Genomic DNA, 21484 nt, shown 5'->3' on the forward strand with positions numbered 1-21484 from the left:
GCAGAAACGCGTCCCACGAAGCGAGCGGCCGCGACTTTTGGAATGTTGGTGATTTGAGTCGCACATTCTGGCCGACTAATGTCTCATTGACTGAGGGTAGAATCGTCTGTAAAACTATGCAAATACACAGACAGCTTCCTTATATACCCAACCGCACCCATATCACCTAACTACATTTTACATTTTAGGTTTAATTAAATCAAAACCAAAGGATGTACTGTCTGAGGGCTGCTGTGATGCTTGCTGAAGTCGGTCAATCACGATAAGGAACCTTGAGAAGCGCTAGCATTTGTACCGTCCCGAAACCACGTCAATACCTCGCTTCATGGGCTCCACGTTGCGTTGACTAACAGCGACCAGACAGAGAAACAAAACAACGCTCGATTGGCCCGATCGCGAACCCCACGTGGAGTCACCGGCGCGAGGAGTAGGAGGAAAAAGAGCGCATCACTTCAGATGAGCGGCGTGCGTAATGGAGCACCACGAGTGGTTTGCGGGCGAACCACGCACCACGCGCTTTTTTGTGGAGGGCCAGCTTAGCAGGCAGCGGGCAATTTTCTGATGAATTGTTGACGGGCCAGACCCAGCGGTGGTTTTGTTGCACGCTGTGTGCCACCGACGAAGCAGTGCCAGGAACGTTTTTTGTTGCTACCGACTTGGACTAAAGGATTACTTGCGCGTGGACATGAGCAGTGGATACAGTGGTCGAATTTGCTTGTTTCTTAAAACTTCACCAGTTTCTTAAGATTCTTGAGAGGTTCACTGTTTTTAGTTAAAAACTTCTTTGAAAGCTTAATCGCCCAAAGGGAGTGATCAGTCAGCCACAGGATTGGCAGAATTCTCTTTATCGTACTTCGAGTCTGGATAAGAGAACGCGCGCCTGCAACAGCGCCCGAAATACCGCCGTTCTGATGTATTAAGTCGATGTGTCTGGTTTTCTGTACAAATAGCATATACGCTGATTTTTGTATTCGAACAGCCATAGTAAAGTCAATAATCTTATCCCGTTTTGGGGTATTTGCTAATCAAGTCGTTTGTATAAACCACTGGATATACCTAAATTTCGCGCGGTTTCATTACCGCAGTTCTTTAAGACCATTGCTTGATTGGAAATTCGCAAAAGGATAGCGAAACTACGAAGTCTGGAAACAACGAAAAACGTCATGTTTCCAAATCGCGCGCCGGTAAGTCTAGAAATTTTGTCCAATCTGTTTATCGCCCATCACCCAAAATTAAAACATGAATTTCCCGTTAGAATTTTGTGTAATTTCAATTTGCCGAAAGTTATGTTTATTTTACGCTGTTTATCAGGCGCCCCCTGGTCCCGGCCAACCTTTCAGCAGTATCGTATCGGAAACCTGTGACCGAATCAAAGAGGAATTCAACTTTTTGCAGGCTCAGCACCACAGGTAAATTGCCCACCACACGTTTCTTTTTTGCATAATTTTCAAGAACTAGGCGTTGTCCCAGTAAATTTAACAGCAACGATGAGGTTTTATTGCACCCAGACGTTTAAACTAATTCTGTGCTCGCAATTGGCTGCACAAAGTGGGTTATTACAGGGAGTATGGTTGTTGAAACCCCTTCATTTAAACTCGCCATTCCATCGCGTTTAATGCCTCGTTGACCGCCGCTCCATAATCATATCGTCTACGGGCGACCTCAAATGGCAGTAAACAATTTCGACGCGTTTATCTCCCCATCAATTCACAAACACAAAAACGGCGGCGAAACTAGAAATCGCTTAAAAACGGGCGCTGAAAAGAAACGGGAATAGCGGAATGGTTCTGGAACGTGCGAAAATCGACCAGGCGTTTCTTTCAGCTGTTGGTTGTCACGAACAGTTGGCTAAAATTTAAGTTTGTCCGCATTGGAGGCCGTAGCGAGGATCAGGGTGGATCAGGCGGCTTGGGTGCGGAATGTAATTTCCTTTGCCCGCCAAGCGCGCCGATCTGTTATTAAGGTTTCGCGTGTCCGATGATCGCAGCGCACCCGAAGTGTTTCAGTCATGCACGGCAACCTAACGAGCCGTTATTATCGGGGCGCTGGAATGGAGGTGTTTTCGTAATCGTCGCGACATGAATCCCACGCAGAAGATGTCACACGCACAAAAATTTGGAAAACCTAATATGTTGCGGGCCACGAGCACCGTGCTATAGTTTAATATCGCCTCAGTGACTGTTTTACAAACAATGCCAGGGTGCCGTGAGGTCAACATGGGGTATATGTTTCATTCCTTAGCCAGCTGATACAGGCTCCTCCCTCCTGAAGATCACACATGGGTTTTCCTGGGAAAATTGGTGAATCACGACAAGGTCTGGCCTTTCTGTTACGCAGTCAGTACAGACGAAGGCTATGCCCTGTCTTAGATCACCGATTACGCCCCAATACCTTTCACCAAATACAGCGTCACGTTCCGTAACGTTAAACGGTATGATATTTTGTTTAGCCTGAAAATGGATCGAGAGAAACTGGCCTCGGAAAAGACTGAGATGCAACGACATTACGTCATGGTGAGTCATTTTCGGGTGGTGTTTGTCTTTCGTCTGCACCGTTCAGTAGCTTATTCTCTTTTATTTTCCGCTCCAGTATTGTACACTTTTAGCCCAGAACAATGTGATACGCATTTTAATCAAAATTGGGATTGCATGTTCGGCGCGTAATAACAGCAAACAAACCAAATTCACGATTTAGCGGTTTACTCGGCTATACCATGAAAACACGTGACAGTTCTGCTGGCTCGCTATCGGGCCCGCCCCGTCCGCGAGTACGTTAAACCGCGATTTATTTGTGCTTACAGTACTACGAGATGTCCTACGGCCTGAACATCGAAATGCACAAACAGGTAGGTTTGGTGCTATACACGTTTCTGCACGACGGGACTGTCTTGTATTTACGCTTTTTATGTTTCTTGTATAGACGGAGATAGCGAAACGCCTAAACAACATCATCCTCCAGATAATGCACTACTTGAACCAAGAGGTACCTGTGCTGCTGATTTATCGATATGCGCGGTTTCCTACTGGCAGTTTACTTTAATTGGGAATCTGGGTTATCTCTTGTCACGCACGTATCTCCCGGCGCTTCGCAGAAGTTAGTGTGGAATCTTGATGCGACTTTGCTTATGGTATAAACAATATAGCTATATGTGGCGAGGTTAGCGTGTGGTGCGTGCGACCTTGTTGATGTCGGCTGAACTTTTAACAGCAAGCTTGTGAAGTTTTTGATTCGGCTTCTTATCTATTTCTTGTTGAAACGGACCTTTGTGTAATTCGTACTTATGACGAAAAGTCAAATATTTAGTCAGGTGGTATATAATTAATAGCATGATAACTGAATTGATCATTAACATTTGACACTTTTATATTTGCCGTACCCAACACTAAAAGGTTATTTGCATGCTTCTTTTTTGCCCTTGTAAGTGACGTAGAAAACAGCGCCTTGTGGAATCATTACTTCAAATCGCGGGATCGAAAAACGCGTTGCGATTGATTCGTCTCGTCAAGGCCTTGTCTTGTTTTCATGCGCTAGTTTTCCGTCCTGCGCCGACCTCGGGGAGAATACATTCAACGCGTGAGATAGCAGCGGAAAGCCGCGAAAATTGCCTTCGATTTTCGATGGAGCCATCTCCTCTAGGGCGTGTCGAGTCGAGCTCATCTCGTACCCAAGTCGAGGAAAGATTATTATATATTGATCGTCGTCCTTATGCTTGTCTCATTCGCAGCAACAACAGCAAGTCGCCTCGGCGGTGGAACGAGCGAAGCAAGTGACGATGACCGAGCTTAATGCGATTATCGGAGTGAGTGGCCACTGATATTGAATTATTCATATACCCTAATCACCGAACGACGGGCAGTTCATCGATCCCCGCTAATGTGGTCCGTTACGGGTCTAGTTCAACGGCCCGACGGAATACGTGGCATTGATTTAATGACCTTTGTCGGTGGTTGAAATGTCTGCTCGTTTGACAAAATCCAATGACAAATTGACTTAAAATGATGGTTTTAGTTTTTCTCACACGAATATCATGCTAATGCTTTTTCATACGTGAGATTGAACAAATTACCCCCAATACTAAACAAGGAACACCATCAGAAAATCCCAACAAGTTTTGTTTGGTACATTTACAACCCTGATGTTAACAGTTCTACTTCCACTGTTTTTAGGCCCAGCAGGGACAGTTCCAACTACACCACACCGCCCCACCCATTCCGGGAATGCCCCCGCACCCTCCCGGATTGCCCCCTCCGCATTTACCCACTTCCTCGTCAGCAGCCGGCCTTCTGGCCCTGTCACAAGCTGCCTTAACCGGTGGCATTCAACCGACTCATCCACTTGCACAAGTTGCCGCGGCGGCTGCTGCTGCTGCTGCCAAAGAAGAACTTCGAGGATCCGAAGCAGGTAAATGAGAAGTTAACAGCATGTCACGTGGTTCTACACTGTTAGAAACCTTTTATTCGTCGAAGCGTATTTGGACGGTTTCGAACTAAAAAATGTGCATCGAGGCAAACAAACGCCTAAATAATGTTTTCAAATCAAATCGCCACGGCCATTCAGGGCAAAAAATGAATTCCACCGAGGCCAGATTGGCATGTTCGGCCAAGCGGCAATTAAACCGTCGCGAAGAGGTAGGAAATTGAAAACCGGCGGCCCGAAATCGAGGGAAAATATTTGAAGGCATCGACCGGCCGCCACACTAATGCGCGGTTCAACGATCGGTATCGGGAAAAAACCACGAGCCCTTGGTTAGTGGCTCTTCCCCGCTCCTGTCTTATATTGCAAATATTCACGGTCGAAATATGCGCCCCGAAGTTCATTTCAGCATCAGGAAGACTCTGCCTGCTCAAGTATGAAATACCTCACACCTAAATTATTATCAGGCTAAAGTGAAAAAATGCGTTTGGTGGGTGATATTTGTACATGTGATATAATGTATTTCCGTTTTAGTAAGGTGGAGAACTTGCAAATGAACTTTAGACAATATATTCGGTATCTCTGTATGTCGTTCAAAGGAAGGAAGAACACTATGTAATTGTTGGCACTTTTACGTGAATATGAAAAGCCGGTAACTGCGCATTAGCGGCCTTGGCATTGAATGGGACTGGCTAACATCGGTCAAGTTTTGCAGTGGTGATGCCAGCTTTTGGACGCATGGATTGTCCGCATAGCGTTCATTGTTCTCACCTCCCCCTGTATTCGGGATTTTAAATATTCGCCCTTTTCCAATCAGTGACGTAAACGTAAATTAATGGTTGGTTGTATAGAGACTATTGTAATATCGGAACCCCATTTGCATCCGCGAGTGGATGAGGTCAATATGCAATATTGCCTTTTGTTGTGGTGCTTGCCTCTATATCTGAACAAAAGGTATGCGGGGTTGTGCAACCGATTTTTGAGTCAAGCAATAGTAACTATACGATATAAAGTTGACAAAGAACTAGGGTTTTCTGCTGTTATTTTCGAACATATGAGACGCTTAGAAGGTCGCCCCACGTTACATGTCGAGCTTTAATTCTTCTTATCGCGCGCGAATAAAGTTCAATTTGCACATATCGATCCTGCAGCGGTTTGATCCATATTAACGCAGTAATCGACACGTCACCAACGAACCGTGCTCCCGATGTGACGCAGGGTCCCGTGCCGAGAGTGCGTGTAAACAACCTCCAAAGTGAATTACATTGCCTTCGCACACATTGCTTCCTTCGACCTGTGGCCCCGCGGGCGGCACAGCTGGCCGAAGCAATCTGGATTAGAAGGTCGCTTCATTATCAGTGAGTTCCGTTTCGGTTGTCTCGCAGTACAATGCGTTGTTAAATGGGTGTACATTGGGAAGTTAAATGGTCTTCGACCGGTGATTGGAAGTCAATTCGAACCATTGCACCGGCACATTTACGCTCCGATAAAGCGACAAATCGTCTACGCCGTGTATAAAATGAATGTTGCACACAACATAGGAAAATCACTGCGTCTCCACAACAGCCGTATTGTTTCTATCTGCTGGGTCTGTTGCATTGTACTATTCAAGCTCAATTCACCGGTCACTGCTTGCGAAAGTAAGGGCAGCATCTCAGTGGCGTCGAAACGTTTGGGTCGTAACGGCCTCCACACAACATACCAGCACTCCGGGCTCCGAGTTTAATTATCGACCCTGGATTTGTTTTTCTTTGGCCGTCTTCAATTGTTTTACACTGTTTTGTGTTTATTATTTGCAGCTCCGCCGTTCGGAGGTTCGTCCGTCGCTGAAAGGGAAAACAGAAACGTAAGTGTTGTTTTTATTTGAATAAGACAAACTGTTGCGTCACAAAGGCGTCGCGCCTCGATTCCCTCAAAAGCGACCGATTGGAGGGCGTCGACCCCTGCGGTTACCTCCTGATCCTCCAGAACAATATGCTATGATTTGATGACGCGTCCGTATCACGTCACACCCCACAAGTTCGTCTCTCGCCTACACGCCATGAAACGAGGCTCGCCCTCGTCCGGCGGATTCCGTTTCCGCAGCCTTTTGTGTGACACTCGTGTTCCGCTGTTGGTTCTCGGTTGTACAGAGTTTCAAATTGCCGTCCGCCTTGCCCAATTCTCACGGGCGTACAGTTAACCGTCAAAGCACTTCCCCTCGGCTCATTGTAAGGTGGTTTTCACGTGTGAACGCTAATAATAACTCGCTAACCGTCGGTGATGCAAAAGGGATAATCAATTTAAACACCTTGAGCAAGCCCCTGGCGAGTCGAACGGGAATTTCACGCAAGCGCATAAGCAATTAAGCCCCGGCTCAAACAATGACTGCAATCAACTTCCCGCTTGTGTGCTCATATGGAAGTAATCACCAGGAGGTAACGTGCGATGATCGATCGATCCAACTAGTTCGCGGCAACAACTTCCTCCCTCTTTAGACCGGCCGCATGGATTTGCATTTTTTCCATCACCAAAACCGCATGGCATTTCCACAACGCTCTAAAATAAGTAGAGGCCCTGTGGCAGCCGGAGTGGAGGTCGCAGCGGCGATCAATTGATTATTGGGCGAGAGGCAACATCTCCGATTACAAATGGCGGAAGGGAAGTGCCAAGCGATCGTCGTAACGGCCTCCTCAAGTCGAATTCGACGCTTGCGAAACGATATTGGTGAATACTGTAAAAAACAGTGTCCATGAGGTCGCCTTTGCTTGTCCACGATCACTATTTATAGCTACAGGAACGAATGTCACGGCTTTATAACGCGCACTAATGCGTTTTTATCCATTACTGTTGCGTAAGGAGTGATGTGGTATGACTGATTTTAAGCATTGATATGACAAGGGTGACTTCTAGAAACTTCATAAAATCCCTTCTCTTTCGCTTATAATACACCGAAAGAAACATATTTTCATACAACACATAAATTGGAATTTAAGTTTTGCGAAATCAGTCGATACAATGGCCAACCTCTGTCAACAAGTGCCAGCGCGCATCGTAGAGCGGAAAGTATTTTCATACGTCACGCTCAACGGGATGTGACAACCAAAACGCGACGCGCCTTAAACGCAAGAGGAGACGGTGGAATCGACCGCAACGGAGTAAACGACCACGTAGTAGGAGGCCCTGGTGAGCCCTCACTACCGCCAAATACGTCACCATTGCGGGCCACTGGCTCTCGAGCACCCGTGAAGCCGCGGCGAGATGCCTTGATAAACGAGGCGCCTCGGTGATGATAAAAATGACTGCGTCGCGCCAAGCCAAGGCTCAGCTTTGTTTCGAATACCATTCGCTATCCTGGTATGTTTTGTAATTGTAGGCTAATTTACTGTTACATAGTTGGTTTTGTAGTGCTTTAGTTAAGCGTCGGGGCACCCTTACTACTAGGCTAGACGGGCCGTTTTCAAAATGCATAAAGAGCACGGTTTACGCTTAAAACCTATTTTTGACAACCACGCAGACAAAGACCCGTGGAGGACTTATTATCGATATCAGAATCGACGCCATTCAGGCAATTGTGGCCGGTTTGTTCTTTGTTATCGCGCCGACCAAACGTAACTGCCCTCCTTTCTTGAAAACCCGGACATGCGTTGTGTGTCCTAACACCATAAAAAGAAGGATTGCGGGTTTTTCAAACAGCCTTTTTGTGGTCCGTCGGCGTTGGCATTTGGCTGCCCGCGGCCACTTTCACACGTGGCGCAATCTCTAAAAAATCGCTTTCTCACTTGTCGGGGTCCAGCAGTGTCCCGTTGCCAGGAAGCAATTGCGCCACACAAAACCGTCCCGATAAGACCTTAATCTCGCAGCACGTCAAATGCTGAGTTGGCTTTGAAGAACGAGAAACCGCAAAGGGCCTTAAGAATCATACCTCCCGCACGCCGTGAACGCTGTTTTGTCCCCCGGGGCTCTGGATTTTTCATCAGCGCACATGAAATGTTGTTTGATGGAATCCAGCCACCGACACCCCCACAGCGGTTTTTGCGCCGTGCCAGTTAAGCATGACTGGCGGAAAAATCGAAGTGGCGTTCCAGACGGCTGTTACAAACCTTCAGTGGACGTGGTCCATTCCCATTGGAGGGTGTGCGACTCGATACGTGAAACGATCAATATGTCTACCAGGGATTTATTGGCGTGTTGCACTGCCTTCCACTTCTATGGGAAGACGCATCTTTTGTTTACAACACTTAACCCGATTCGTGTGAATTTCGAAGGAATTTACCATAAACTGTTGAGATGCAAAACCACTTTGTTCACCGGTATTACAACCAGCGGTTTGTCGCGAAATGTGACAAAGAAAAGCATAAAAAGTTTAACCGCAGCGAAACAACCAGTGGTATAACGCTGGATTGCGCCACTTAATTTTCGCCCGCAATCTCAGTCTGACGCAGCAGCACGTGATAAAGTCGACCTCGTAAAAAATGTCCGCGACCCAAATATGGTCGAATTGCCGCCTATAACGCGATTTGCCACTTGTACTTTACAAGGTGGTGCGGTGGCCTCGCTTTGCCATGATTACAGTCATCACTCTCTCGTCCGCGCTGTGGAGCCTGACACGGGCCGATCCAACTCTTTGCGTCCACCGTCGCAGCCGCATGTCCAATCAGTTCCGTAATCCGATTGTCGCACTCTATAATCTTATCGTTTTGCGCTGTGCCGCGATCCGGATTATCGCGTCGATGGCGATATTAATTGAAGCTGCCTGCACCTTGTTGTGGGAAACTGTGGACTTCACGCTGCTTTAAAACTTGTTAAAAAAGCTTGTATTCTTGTCATAAACGTGACTAATTTAAACGGGATAATTTCGTAAAACACTGCAGAAATCAGTCTGTATAGATCTCCATGCTTAAAGTTGGAACACAAACGAAACTGTTTTCTGGGCTCTAAAACCTCTCATCGGACGGCCAATTTGGACCACGACCAAAGAGGCCCCCCGCTGTCCGACGGGGAGTCAATTCCGAGACCGCGCAAATCGCAATTACGACGCAAGCAGACGACCCCACATCAAAGCGGGTCGTCGAAAGCAATACAGCGCCCATTGGATCGATACAGTTCGACTCCCCTAGGCTGGAGCCGCTCGATCTGACGGCCTCCATCGACCACTTTGCACTTCTCTTCCATCTCTCCTATACCTTGAACGTAAATTTTAGGCGTTCCCAGTGGGATTGGGATGAAAGCCCATGCACTGCCCGCAAAGGACTTAGCGTAACGGCCTCGAACCATCGTCTGACAGGCGCACTTTTGCGGCCTATAGCGCTTAGGGCGGTCCACAAGGGACGCACGATTGAACTGCTGACGGACGTAACGACGCGCAACCTGGTATTTGCGTTAACGCCCAAATCCTGCCGACGTGCAGACAGGGAAATTACTGAAATATTTTTAAGCCTATCACCCACGTTGAAAATAGGCGGACATGCGAAGCGCGTCAACCCATAAAGTTTGTCAATTTATTTGCCCTTTTGATAAAAAGATTAGAGGTACTTGCGGTGGAAGTAAGACGTCAAAATTGAAAGCAAAAAAAATTCAAGTCACACTTTTCACTGAAAAATCTGCTTACATACACTCGCAACAAGGTTTGACTTGTTCCCACAGACTTCCGTGTCTCCTGCTGCTGTCAACGGCGGCCCGCGACGAGAGGATTATCCTCCAAATCATCCTCCCCCACACAGCCAGGCACATCATCACGCACATACTGGAAATGGAGTCCGTGCTCCCGGGGTTCATCATCATCACTCAAGGGACGTTGACACACCAAACAAGCGTCGTAAACTGGACAAGGAGGTGTGTAGCATTTTTTAAAGTTCAAACAAGTCGGTTTTGTTTACTTATCTTAATCTATAAGTCCTTAAGAACAGGTGGTAAATATCCATTTTTAAGTGGCCACAATCGTTCCATACAAAGCATAAAATGTGTTTTGCTGAAAATATGGCTACTGCAAATTTTGTGTGTTTGCCTGAAATGCAACAAATTCCAATGAACATCACGGGGAAGAGTGTCATGTTCTGGGTGTTCAAACATCTTGCATGGAAATTATGTCCTTTTGGGTGTGGCTACATGGGCTAATACCAGAGTGAGATCATATTTCTGGCGGGATCATTTTCGCAAACTTGCAATACGATCCAACAAGCTTCCCTCCGGCGGCAAACAATTCGCAACGGACTTTCTTTTTAAACTGTAATACGTTCCACGAAAGCCGATTTTTCTGGGTATTGCACAGTTAAGTGGCGATGCCAATATGCAATGGAGTGCTTCCATATCCCCGTGTTTAACTATGGCATGTTTTCGAATTGGGGACGAATACAAAATTCGTGTGTCAAAACATTGCAGTTAACTGATTATGCAAGTAGAGGCGGCCTGTCCAACTCCTTCCGGGCATTTCGTATAGCGCTGCTTGTACTGTTTGGCATAACTTCCAGTTGTCAAAGTGAAGGTTCTACATTCCCGTCGGGACCGACGTATCACCGCACAACCGCGAGCCCAACGCAAGAAAAACATTTCCTAATTAACAGACAGGTGCCCGGGGCCGCACAGTCTCGTCGCCCGCCGGTTGCCTTGTTATGTTTTGTCAGCAAATCGTGCGGCTCATGGCGGGCGCATCCATCTGGTGCGCGAACGGCTGTTTACGTACTAGTCCCGAAGGTTCGAGTTACGTCGTTCTATTGAAACCTAATGGCATTACATGGTTGGAGTTAGCGGCATACAAGCTCTTGCGGCTTGTGTACGGTTGTGTCACGGTTTCATACGCGTACCGGGACACGTCTTGCATTTGGATAAACTTGCCTGCTGTTTATGCCATTTACACCAAAGAAAGAAGATGATTGTTTAAGTATGATGTTTTCATTGGTGTTTAAGTAGTTGTATTGCGTCACATGCAAAACCGCAGCAGGTCCGCACTTGCCAGTTTCCAGGATAATGTGGTTTAAGAGCTGATCTAGGATTGTCGGAGAAACTGCTATTTTGATGATGTAATATGCTTACATTGCACTGAGCGCGTTTTATAATGGATGGTTGTTTTTCCCCATTCTTAGTTTAAAAACACGCCACTATATTCCATTACTCACCACCCGTGGGCGTGTTGCGGTCCAAAAAACCTGGATTATATCTCGTAAAGAACTAACTGAAATAAACCGTGTACCGTGACACGCTTCTAGTGATGATATACTGGGATGTGACACGTCCAGGAAAGATTTCCCTGCGTGGTCTACAAAGAAGTGGCATCATTGATCCTCAAACTTATGGCATTGAGAAATTCACGTGTTTCTATGGCGCACACATTGAACGATACGAAAGTAACAAGAGGAAACGTTTCTGGGTTGGCGATTCACGGTCGCTCAAGTGTTGCAAGATAACTAGAGGAAACGGTAAAAATACAGTAGTGTTCGACGCCACAGCGTTTTGTCGAGCACACAGGCATGTTTTCGACTTGTTTCACACGGTGTTTGCTGGTGTTTCCTTTCCCGTATGTTACCTTTGCGTCTCGAGAGGGTTTAGTCGCGAACCGTGGCGCAGGTCTCGGGACTCGACTTATCTGCCGACGGAACAACTGTAACTGTATGTCGCGTTGGGACCCTAAACGCGACCGCGGAAGCCTGGGCCTCTCGGGGAGCGATCTTATGCAATACCGTGAGCACGGTTTCGGCGGTCACGGGTCGTGTGACTGCGTTGACACACCGCGACCCGTGCGGGGCTTTTAGTCGACCGCGGTGTTTTGGGAACTCGAAGACCGGAATATTTGATTTCACAACCGGGTCCGGAGCCGACGCAAAGCATCCGTAAGAGACTCTTGTCGCGGCTGAGACACCGCAAACCGCGTATCTCGCGCTTATAGGGTCGGCGCAAAAAAACGACTGGTCTGTTGTTGGCACAGGCCACGGACCAATTGCAAACCCAATAAACTCGGGACCGATATTGCTGGAATTCGTTACAGAGGCTTCGTGCGCGCTCGTGTAAGCCCCCCTACTGTATCGAATAACGCCTTCGCGCGTCACGGCCTCTTGGCTCCGGGCGCCGAGCTACCGATGAGGTCGATGAGATGCTCAACTCTCCACGGTGATTAGCTAATGACCACGATTAGCTGACCCACCGCGGAGCACTGTTTACGCTGCCTCTCGACGGGCAAACACCGTGGCCAACATGCGTTATCAGCACTATCTCTCAATGCTCTCAATGGTTTCCCAGTAGTCGTGAGGCATAGGCCTGACCCGCAAACGCAACCGCGTGAAGTTTCGGGCAAATATTTTCGACAGGCACTAAAAGTGGGTGTACCTGCACGAACTTGTTTAAAATGTGGTTGGTTATTTTATGTTCTGCAAGTAGTATATTTATATATTTGTAAGAGAAGATGCTGCGCAAATAAGGAATTTTTGCTTTTGTGAACCAAAGTGTATAGCCCGAAACCACGTATCTCGGGTTGGTAGTTTGTCCTCGAACCACCAATCCAACATACATTTACATAACCCGTACATGCACACAATATCGCCCCTGTTAAAGCGATAAGCTGTCAAGTTTCGCCCTTAAGTGCTTGTTGTGAAACAATGATCCACTTGCCGACCCCTGGCGTTATTATACGCTCTTAAGTGATCGATCGCATTTCTCTCCCATCCCATGCCGGCCGATGTTAAGCAAACGAGTTTCAACCTTTGTTTCTCTGTGTTTCAGGACTCTGACGTGGAAAAGAGCGATCCCGACCTCGTGGTGGACGTTTCAAATGACGTGAGTGCTGTTGTTTGTTGTCATAAACCCGCTGGTTCGATCCGCTGCGCAGACCGCGCGACTTGACTTGTGTAAACATTTTCGTGTTGCGAGGGGTCAGGTTAGACATTTGAGTAAACAAAAGCAGATATGTCGATAATTTACTTTTTGGGCACGCAAGAAGTATACCTTGAAATCCGCGCGAAATTGGCAACTACAGCAGTAGCAAATGCATTTTACAGCACCAATAAAGAGATTTTTAAAACCACAAATGAAGCCAATTTGTACTCAGAATGCCTTCATATCAGCGCTTGGACACGCAAATATACATAGTCATACAAAGTATAAAAACACACACTGTTGTAGCTTAAATCCGACCACATTGTGGTTGTGTGATGCATTCTAAACTCGGGCAATCACTCCAAAAACCACCGCATACTTCACCAGTCAGGTCAAAATGCATAACACCACCCTAACGAGCGAGGCATTTTATTTTGCACATGCGCGTTAATACCGACAGGATCAAGACGATCGTTCGTTCGCTGGCATTTGGTTCCTGTTTTGGTTCCTCCGGCCGGAGATGAGGGCGTGATCTGACGCGCGGCGCACTGCCGATGAATTATTCACAATCGCGGGTGTCTGGTAAGCATTGGCTTTCCCCATATTGAGGCGGTGAAGAGTGTAAGAAAGACGCGGGTGTGTGGATTAATGAAGCTTTTCTGCCCATTTTGGAAAGATATTCGTTGGTGAGCACCATCTGGTGCCGCGGTTTTGCGTGCTATTCTAAAATTTATATGCAATTAATATCGATCTGATGCTCTGTAAACAAACGATATTGCTGCTATTTACTGATACAAACTATGTAAACACAAAATTGTTTGTTTAGATTTAGCTTCATTTGGGAGCTCTCAAACAAACAAGAGATTGTCATTCGAAACATATTTTATTGACAGTAGCAATAGAAATAGCGTCCTCGCTTTATTTCAAAAACAGTTCTCTTTATCCTACCAAACGTGACTGCTTTGAAATGCATCACGAACCAATAATCCCACAATCCATCGTGAGCAAAGTCACGCCTCTCACGCGAGCCCTGAAATTGGCGCTTTCAGAATGACCCGCAAGGACCCTTCCGATGTGCAGCCAATTCGTCGCACATCGTTTTCAGCGGTTTGCAAACCAGGCAATGAAAATCGATTCTTGGCAGTCGGTGCCACTGATCACTAGGAATGACTACCGCACGCCATTAGCGAGCTGTCGCAAAAATTTCATTAGCTCTTGCGGTGTTGCTGGGGGCTGTGAGTCGGAGAGCCCTTAATGCGTGTCCCTCGCAATTTTCGCACACCACAAACGACCAACCCTGTCCGACGATGGCATCTAAATCAATAGGAATGGATCGCAATTCCCCCATTTGTGGCTTAGGGAGACGCCTTTCTATACCTGTGACGCATTGTCCCTTCTTTGACAGGCTATCTTGACTTCTTTCGATATTCGAATGCACAATGGTTTTATAATAAAAACCACATATCAAAATACGGTGTTTATATTGAGTTGCGCGATGCTAATACCCAAGACCAATGTCACATTTGACGTATCTGTTTGCCGTCCGCACATGGAAATCCTAACATGTCCATAGCAAGAATTATTCCGGGGATAATTTGTTTCCACACGGTTTGGAAAACATTATAATCGAAAGAGGGGGCGTTCTTTACTCTCGCTTTGTCGAACGATAAGAAGCGGGCGCGCGCGTTTTAGCGTCCGTTGGAGATAAGGCATCAGTCGCACGAAGATGGCCAACCGACCACAAATGCCGAGTGCGCAGAGTGTTTAGTTACAAAACAAGCGTCCGCCGCCGCTTTTTACGGCTCGCGTTACGGCCGCCGTCCGAATGTGAACCGTCGGTGGCCGCCGGCCCTGTCGCCGAGATCGCCATACACTTAAGCACACACACAACGACAATTGTGGTCGCTCTCCGTCAACAGAGCCGAACGCTTGTATTGATCGCGGCTCGGCATAGTCCCATTCAATCGCCAGGCGAACGCCTCAGAAGGCTTGATCACTAAAGCCAACAGGGTCGGCGCGTTGTTCAAACACAGCCTCGCCAAAGCCAATAAGCATCGTTTTCCTTTCTCCCATTTTCGAATACCCTTTAGAGGCGCACACGTCCAGTGCGACCACAAAGAGACCTCCACGGTTTGTTTCGGCCCTGTATCAGCCGCGTTTTGACCGCGCATTAGAGAACGAGCGAAAGGAACGAAATTGCCTCTCGTCTGCTATTATTCACACTGCGGCGGTAACCGGATAGTTATGCCATTAAACCAACACTATATCGGGCGCTTTGACGAGTCCTAACCGCCGAATAAACCCCGCGGAAGTGAATGGCTATAGTGGTGGGCCACAATGCGACGGTAAGCCCGCTCTAGAGATGAAAGGCTGACCACGTTTTCTGCGTCACCGTCTCGATGGAATTGTAACAACGTCTGATGTGTGTTCCGTTTACGAGCCCAGCGGTTTTTCGTTCTTGAAACGTTGCCGAGTTCCAAGTAATAAACTGGCCAATGGATTAAAGGTGTATGAGCTCACAAACCGACAACGTGATGTTTTGCCCTTTATCCAATTCTAAATCCAAATTGAAAAAGCTCTCGAACCGTTCAGATGTACATGACATAATATACTCAGGCCAGTTTATTGGTATAAAAGTAAGAGTTGCTATTCGCAGTGTTTTGCCTCCATGTGATTTTGTCATTATGATGCTTTTTTCGATCAGGAACGTACGAGCCCCCTGAATGTTGATGGTCACTCACCTCGGGAAAATGGGGTTCACGACGGCCCAGCCCCCCACCATCCGCCGGCCCCAATGAACCATCAAAATCCTCCTCGATCTATTGGATCTTTTCCTGGTCCCAAGAAAGAGGGAAACCCCGCCACCGGCCCTGGAAGCCCTTCCTCGGTCGGCTCATCAGCAAGTGGAAACGCAAGACAAATGCAGTGAGTAAACATGGCTTGAACACAAATTATATACATATAACGTATAGGTGCAATACCTACGGGAAGTGTATTTATATATGTCGTAGGAATTCATAAATGTTTTAGGAAAACCCAACACCTTCTTGCCTGCCTAAAGGGTGTCACTTAACAGTTGCGCTGTTTTTATCGAGTTAATCATTTTCTTCTTTTTACCCTTTAGCGGCGCTCAGCGGCCAGATATGCCCCCGAACGCAGCCCGAGAATCTTCTTCAAAGTCGGTCAGCCCACAGGCCCGACCTTCCAGCATGCACAGCGCATCAGGGAGCCCAAACATGCAACCACGTCCTGAGAGGTCGATTGCAGATTCTATGGGTAAGCTGAGCACATACATATTTCATTCGTGACGAGTTCCGGTTGTAAAATTCCTTATATTCTTCAGTTCGACCTCAAGTCTCATTAGGTTATGGACCAGGTGCCGGATATCCACCAATGATGCACCCAGCAGTAGCCGGAGCACACGGAATGTATGAAAATCTGCACGGACTTCCGCCTGGCGTCACCCCCGCTATGGCTGCTCACTACAGGTCGCTATACAAACCCTTGTGTATATCTATGATGTAACCCTCCATAAACTGCAAACGAATCGAATAAATCAGATACAAAGAGTGCAGTAATAACTGTGTCTACTTTATTTATTTGCATAAACTTGCATACCTGTCGCAAATTAACTGCAATATATATTCAATAAAACCCGAGTAATATAGCTTATATCTGCAGAGGGCCTATTCCTGGATTTGAAGGACAAATGCGAGCGGCAGGTCTTCAGCACGTTATGCACCCAATGGCAAAACCGTGAGTGTTCATTTGGTTTGAGAAATAATCAGAGGGAAAAACAATTTACGCCTCTCTTATTTGTGCAGTGCATGCTCCTACCACGTGAGTGCTGAGGGCCAGCCACCCCAGCCGGTCCAGTTCCCTCCTGACGCCCTCATCGGCCCAGGAATTCCGCGGGCCGCGCGTCCCATCCTCAGCCTCCAGCACGGCGAGGTTGTGTGCGCGGTGACTGTGAGCAACCCAACCCGGCATGTTTACACTGGAGGCAAAGGCTGCGTCAAGATCTGGGACATGAACGTTGCCAATGGCGTGTCTTCACCCGTTGTCAAGCAGACGCCGGTGTCGCAACTCGACTGTCTGCAGCGCGACAGCTACATAAGGTCTTGTAAACTTCTACCGGATGGAAGAACTTTGCTTGTTGGTGGCGAAGCCAGCACCCTTTCAATTTGGGATCTAGCTGGTCCATCTCCGCGCATTAAGGTATGAAAAGCAATGGATTGATTTAAACGTGTTTTGAAAGATGTGGCTATTAGCTCATGCTGTTCAGTTTTTATAGGTTTAATTGCAATTTTCTAATACTTTACGTTTATTTCAGGGTGAACTTAAATCCGTTGCCTTGGCGTGCTACGCTCTGGCCATCAGCCCCGATTCAAAGCTTTGCTTCAGCTGCTGCAGCGACGGAAACATTGCGGTGTGGGACTTGCACAACCAAACTGTCATTAGGTAAGCCCGCGATATTTCATGCTATATCCCCGCCAACATTGAGGCTATTCAACATAACGTATTTTCCCACCGCAGACAATTCCAGGGCCACACAGACGGTGCCAGTTGCGTGGACATATCGCCCGACGGCACAAAATTGTGGACGGGAGGCCTCGACAACACCGTGCGATCGTGGAATCTGACTGCTGGCAAACAGCTTGACCAACATGACTTCAGCTCACAGATATTCTCACTCGGTTACTGTCCTTCAGGCGAATGGCTGACTGTTGGGTGCGTTGTTTTGTAATTAAAAATTGGTCATGAAGACTATTTCAGTTCAGCTTTACTTTTGTTAGCTTTTAACTTTACTTTTCTTGAAAATTCCTAAAAAAATAAAATTTACTTGTTTAGAATGGAGAACAGTACGATCGAAGTACTTCACGATAGCAAGCCGGACAAATACCAACTTCACCTGCATGAGAGCTGCGTTCTCTCACTCAAGTTCGCCCACTGTGGCAAATGGTTCGTCAGCACTGGCAAGGACAATATGCTCAATTCGTGGCGAACCCCGTACGGCGCGAGCATCTTCCAGGTAAAACATGGCATTATTGGTTTTCCTATTTCCATTTTGTTAAATTATGTTCGTTTTGGGTAATTAATTAGTTGGTGGTAGTTTGTCTTCCGGCGTGGCAGTCCAATATAATGAATAACAAACTGATCCTGCGTCGTGAATCAACCGATAGTTAGGAAACGACCTTCCCTTGCCGTGTTTGTCGTTTAATATTAATAAGAAGAAAGTTAAGCGTTTCGACGCCGTGTTTGTTTTACATGGCGCGATGTCAAGTGTCATATCATGTGCTTTTTGTTAGCCCACCTTATCTTCATATGAATTATTTACACAAAGTGCTATAGATTCCAAACAAGAGGTGTTTCAAATTTCTGCTCAAATTAGTGCGGTCTTTGCTTGTCAAGTCGGAAACTTAGAATCAAGTTAATTATTTTCCAGTGGATGATCCGATATATGGTGTTGATCAAGACCCATTGCCAAACACATGCCCTTTTCGGGCTTTTATTTGACTCGCTCAATTATATGTTGTAATCATCTGTCATTTTTTTGGCCTCCGTAAAGCAATTTGTGGTTTGTTAGCTTAAATTGGTCGCATGGTAATTCCTGTATTGGCGGACCAAGTTTTTGCATGAGGTTTCTCCACCACGGCGATTTCCTTTAACTTTCGCATCAATACATACACACATATGATATGTCCATCCAAAATACATGTGAAAACTTCTTATGCAGAGAACTTTAAACTAACAAGCTGCTTTCCATTACAGCACAAAGAATCTTCATCAGTCCTGAGCTGTGACATTTCACTTGACGACCGGTACATTGTCACTGGTTCAGGCGACAAGAAAGCCACCGTGTACGAGGTGGTCATGTAAAACGATTCATTTTCCCCGAACACTTGCACCGATTATACAAGTTCATCCTCTTGGCTCACGTTTCAGTTAAAGGCGATTCCTTTTTATTCCGACCGCTTGCTACTTTGTTGTGTACAACGTTATTTTTTTTCTCACTTTTTCTTTGTGTACGGTACCCTAATTTTGACATCCACCGCGCGGCGCTGTTCTTCTCGAACTGCGACTCGCGCGTTTTTTTGTGTGTAAACCTTTCACATGATACTGTCAGCTGTTGTTTTATTTTTCCACCCAATTACTTTTTTTCACAAACCCAAAAATGCTTCTGAAGGTTACAACCCTTGTACGTTGCAGCAAAGCATTAACCACTTGTGAATTGGTAACGTTTGTGTTTCACGGGTCGCCTTTATTTATGGACTGTTTGTGTTTTACGCGCATGATTCTTCCGCCCCGGCTCCGCTTCCTGGACACCCATTATTTAAAGTTTTGGGACCCGCTCTCAAACAATTTGTTTCTTTTTACGCGACCTGCGGTTTCTAATGCGTTGATGGAAATAAAATATCCCTGCACAACACATAGCGTGGTTTTCCGCACAAGTTTTTGCAACACAAAAAAGTTTTTGCAAAAGCTTTTTTTTAAATTTATTAAAAGTATTTGATTTGTCTAACCAAAAGAACACCATAACATTTGTTATTTTCTGTATACAACGGGCTAAAAACTCTTAATAAAACAAAACGGATGTCTAATCCGGAACAAACGCTCTGCAAAAATGTCAGAGTAACTTCACAGCAGACCCCGGTCTACAGACACTTAGATCTTATTCTTCCATCAATTGTTGACCACAAAACAACTTTTCTATCTTTTCAATTACATCACTTTCACTTTCGAGCAATTTTGCCGTCTTTTTGAATTCTGCAACGGTGTCGTTGAGGGTTTGCAACACTGACGGGTCAGTAGCCACATAAACTCTTTCAATTTCCTCCACTTTCGTTTTTATAAACGCGTCCAGGGTTTCCATCTGTAAAACATACCGAGTATAAAAACAAATAAGGCACATACAAAAACTCGGATAATCCGGATTCGAATTGACCAACAAACGGGTTGGACTCTATGAAAGGATATCAGCAAAAATCGTCACAAATGTGTACAACTTAGGTATCTTTGTGACTTAAGAACTCACGGTTAAAGCAGGAAAATCCAGATTAAAGGATGTAAAAAAACAACATTTATCCGGAATTGGCGGAGAACCCAATTCAACGGTTGAAATAAATCGAAACTTGCAAAAAAACCTCAGAAATCATTTCTACCCATAATTATATCAGAACCGAATCCAGATTGACTGAAGGTTACTTTTTACACCTAATGGCATATTCTCGTCTGGAGTTATATAATGGCCAGTTGAATTAATATTTTTAAAATACATAAAATTATCAGACTACTAAGGGTGCTTGACTACAAACTATCAATTCACAACTGTGGTAAAACAAGGTTGTTCACAGCGAGAATCGCTTTGTGACGTTTAGCAGTTATGATGTAACAAACTATTTGCCTGCGCAATGCACGTTGGCCGTGTTTATGGTTTATTTAAGATCATGTTTGTGTGATGTGCAGTATTTTGATTGTTTAACTGAAATACAGAGTTAGTTATAAGTTTGTAGCTGGGTTATTTGATTTAATGAAGTGTGACAAATTTGTCTTCAAAACGGTTGCTGGTTTCTGTCGCAGAGTCTGAAAACTTTGTGTAAGTTGTTTTTGTGTCAATTGCAATATACAAAGGTGATAATTTATAGAACGTTGATCCAAGCCTCAAATTTAGAACAGAACAAAATACTGTATGTGCATATTGAAACACTTTGTCACAAGATAAACCTGCAACGATGATTAGTTAATTTCGAAATGCATAGTTTAAATCAGTTTGCATGATAACTTTGTATGAGTTATAAAACATGTTACCTACAATTCATAATATTGCCGTGTCGAGGAAACAAACCTGTCGTTTCTTGATAAATTCCGCCATCGCTTCAGCTTCCTTCATAATTTCATCTAGATCTATGTCTGTTGGTTTTACAGTCTCTGTAATTACTAGTTGGTCCATTTCTGCAGTATTTTTTATAAGCGATCCCTTTGTTGCGCAACAGACAAAACGATGTTACTTATAATTGTCACAATAGAGAAAATATCACATACAATAAATCCACGACAGCAAGCTCAAAAAGAAATCTCCTACCTTTTACTTATTCCTAATTTAAATTTTGAAACGAGCCTTTTCAGGAATTAACGGTACTTCCCCTTTTTGTGTTCATCCTGATTGATGTATTTTGTATTTATTTTTCAGGTAGTGGTGTGCTATCTGTGTGTATCTTGACAGGCCTGCGGTGAACCTTTCAGGGGTCGTTTATATCCAAATTTGCGCTTCATTGCTTATGTTACG

The 21484-nt window shown here is 45.7% G+C and overlaps 2 protein-coding genes across 2 annotated transcripts; one reads left to right on the plus strand and one right to left on the minus strand.

Moving 5' to 3' along the window:
• Nucleotides 1–983: 983 nt before the first annotated feature.
• On the plus strand, nt 984–19569 carry LOC145898371 (transducin-like enhancer protein 3). Its single transcript, XM_082986804.1, has 19 exons — nt 984–1184; nt 1312–1409; nt 2450–2513; nt 2801–2845; nt 2920–2982; nt 3725–3799; nt 4167–4401; nt 6213–6259; nt 10039–10227; nt 13105–13158; nt 15902–16122; nt 16322–16473; nt 16541–16685; nt 16879–16953; nt 17022–17415; nt 17531–17658; nt 17734–17928; nt 18049–18229; nt 18970–19569. The coding sequence occupies exons 1-19, from the start codon at nt 1164–1166 to the stop codon at nt 19075–19077; spliced, it is 2490 nt and encodes an 829-aa protein (XP_082842930.1). The 5' UTR covers nt 984–1163; the 3' UTR covers nt 19078–19569.
• An 84-nt stretch (nt 19570–19653) lies between these two features.
• LOC145898374 (uncharacterized) lies at nt 19654–21356 on the minus strand. The gene is made up of 3 exons (XM_082986808.1): nt 21281–21356; nt 21044–21150; nt 19654–20071 (listed from the first exon to the last, which is right to left on the minus strand). The coding sequence occupies exons 2-3, from the start codon at nt 21146–21148 to the stop codon at nt 19871–19873; spliced, it is 306 nt and encodes a 101-aa protein (XP_082842934.1). The 5' UTR covers nt 21149–21150; nt 21281–21356; the 3' UTR covers nt 19654–19870.
• Between the last annotated feature and the right edge of the window lie 128 nt (nt 21357–21484).

The sequence above is a fragment of the Ascidia mentula genome, chromosome 4, assembly GCF_947561715.1.
Source record: "Ascidia mentula chromosome 4, kaAscMent1.1, whole genome shotgun sequence".
Classification (NCBI taxonomy): Eukaryota; Metazoa; Chordata; class Ascidiacea; order Phlebobranchia; family Ascidiidae; genus Ascidia; species Ascidia mentula.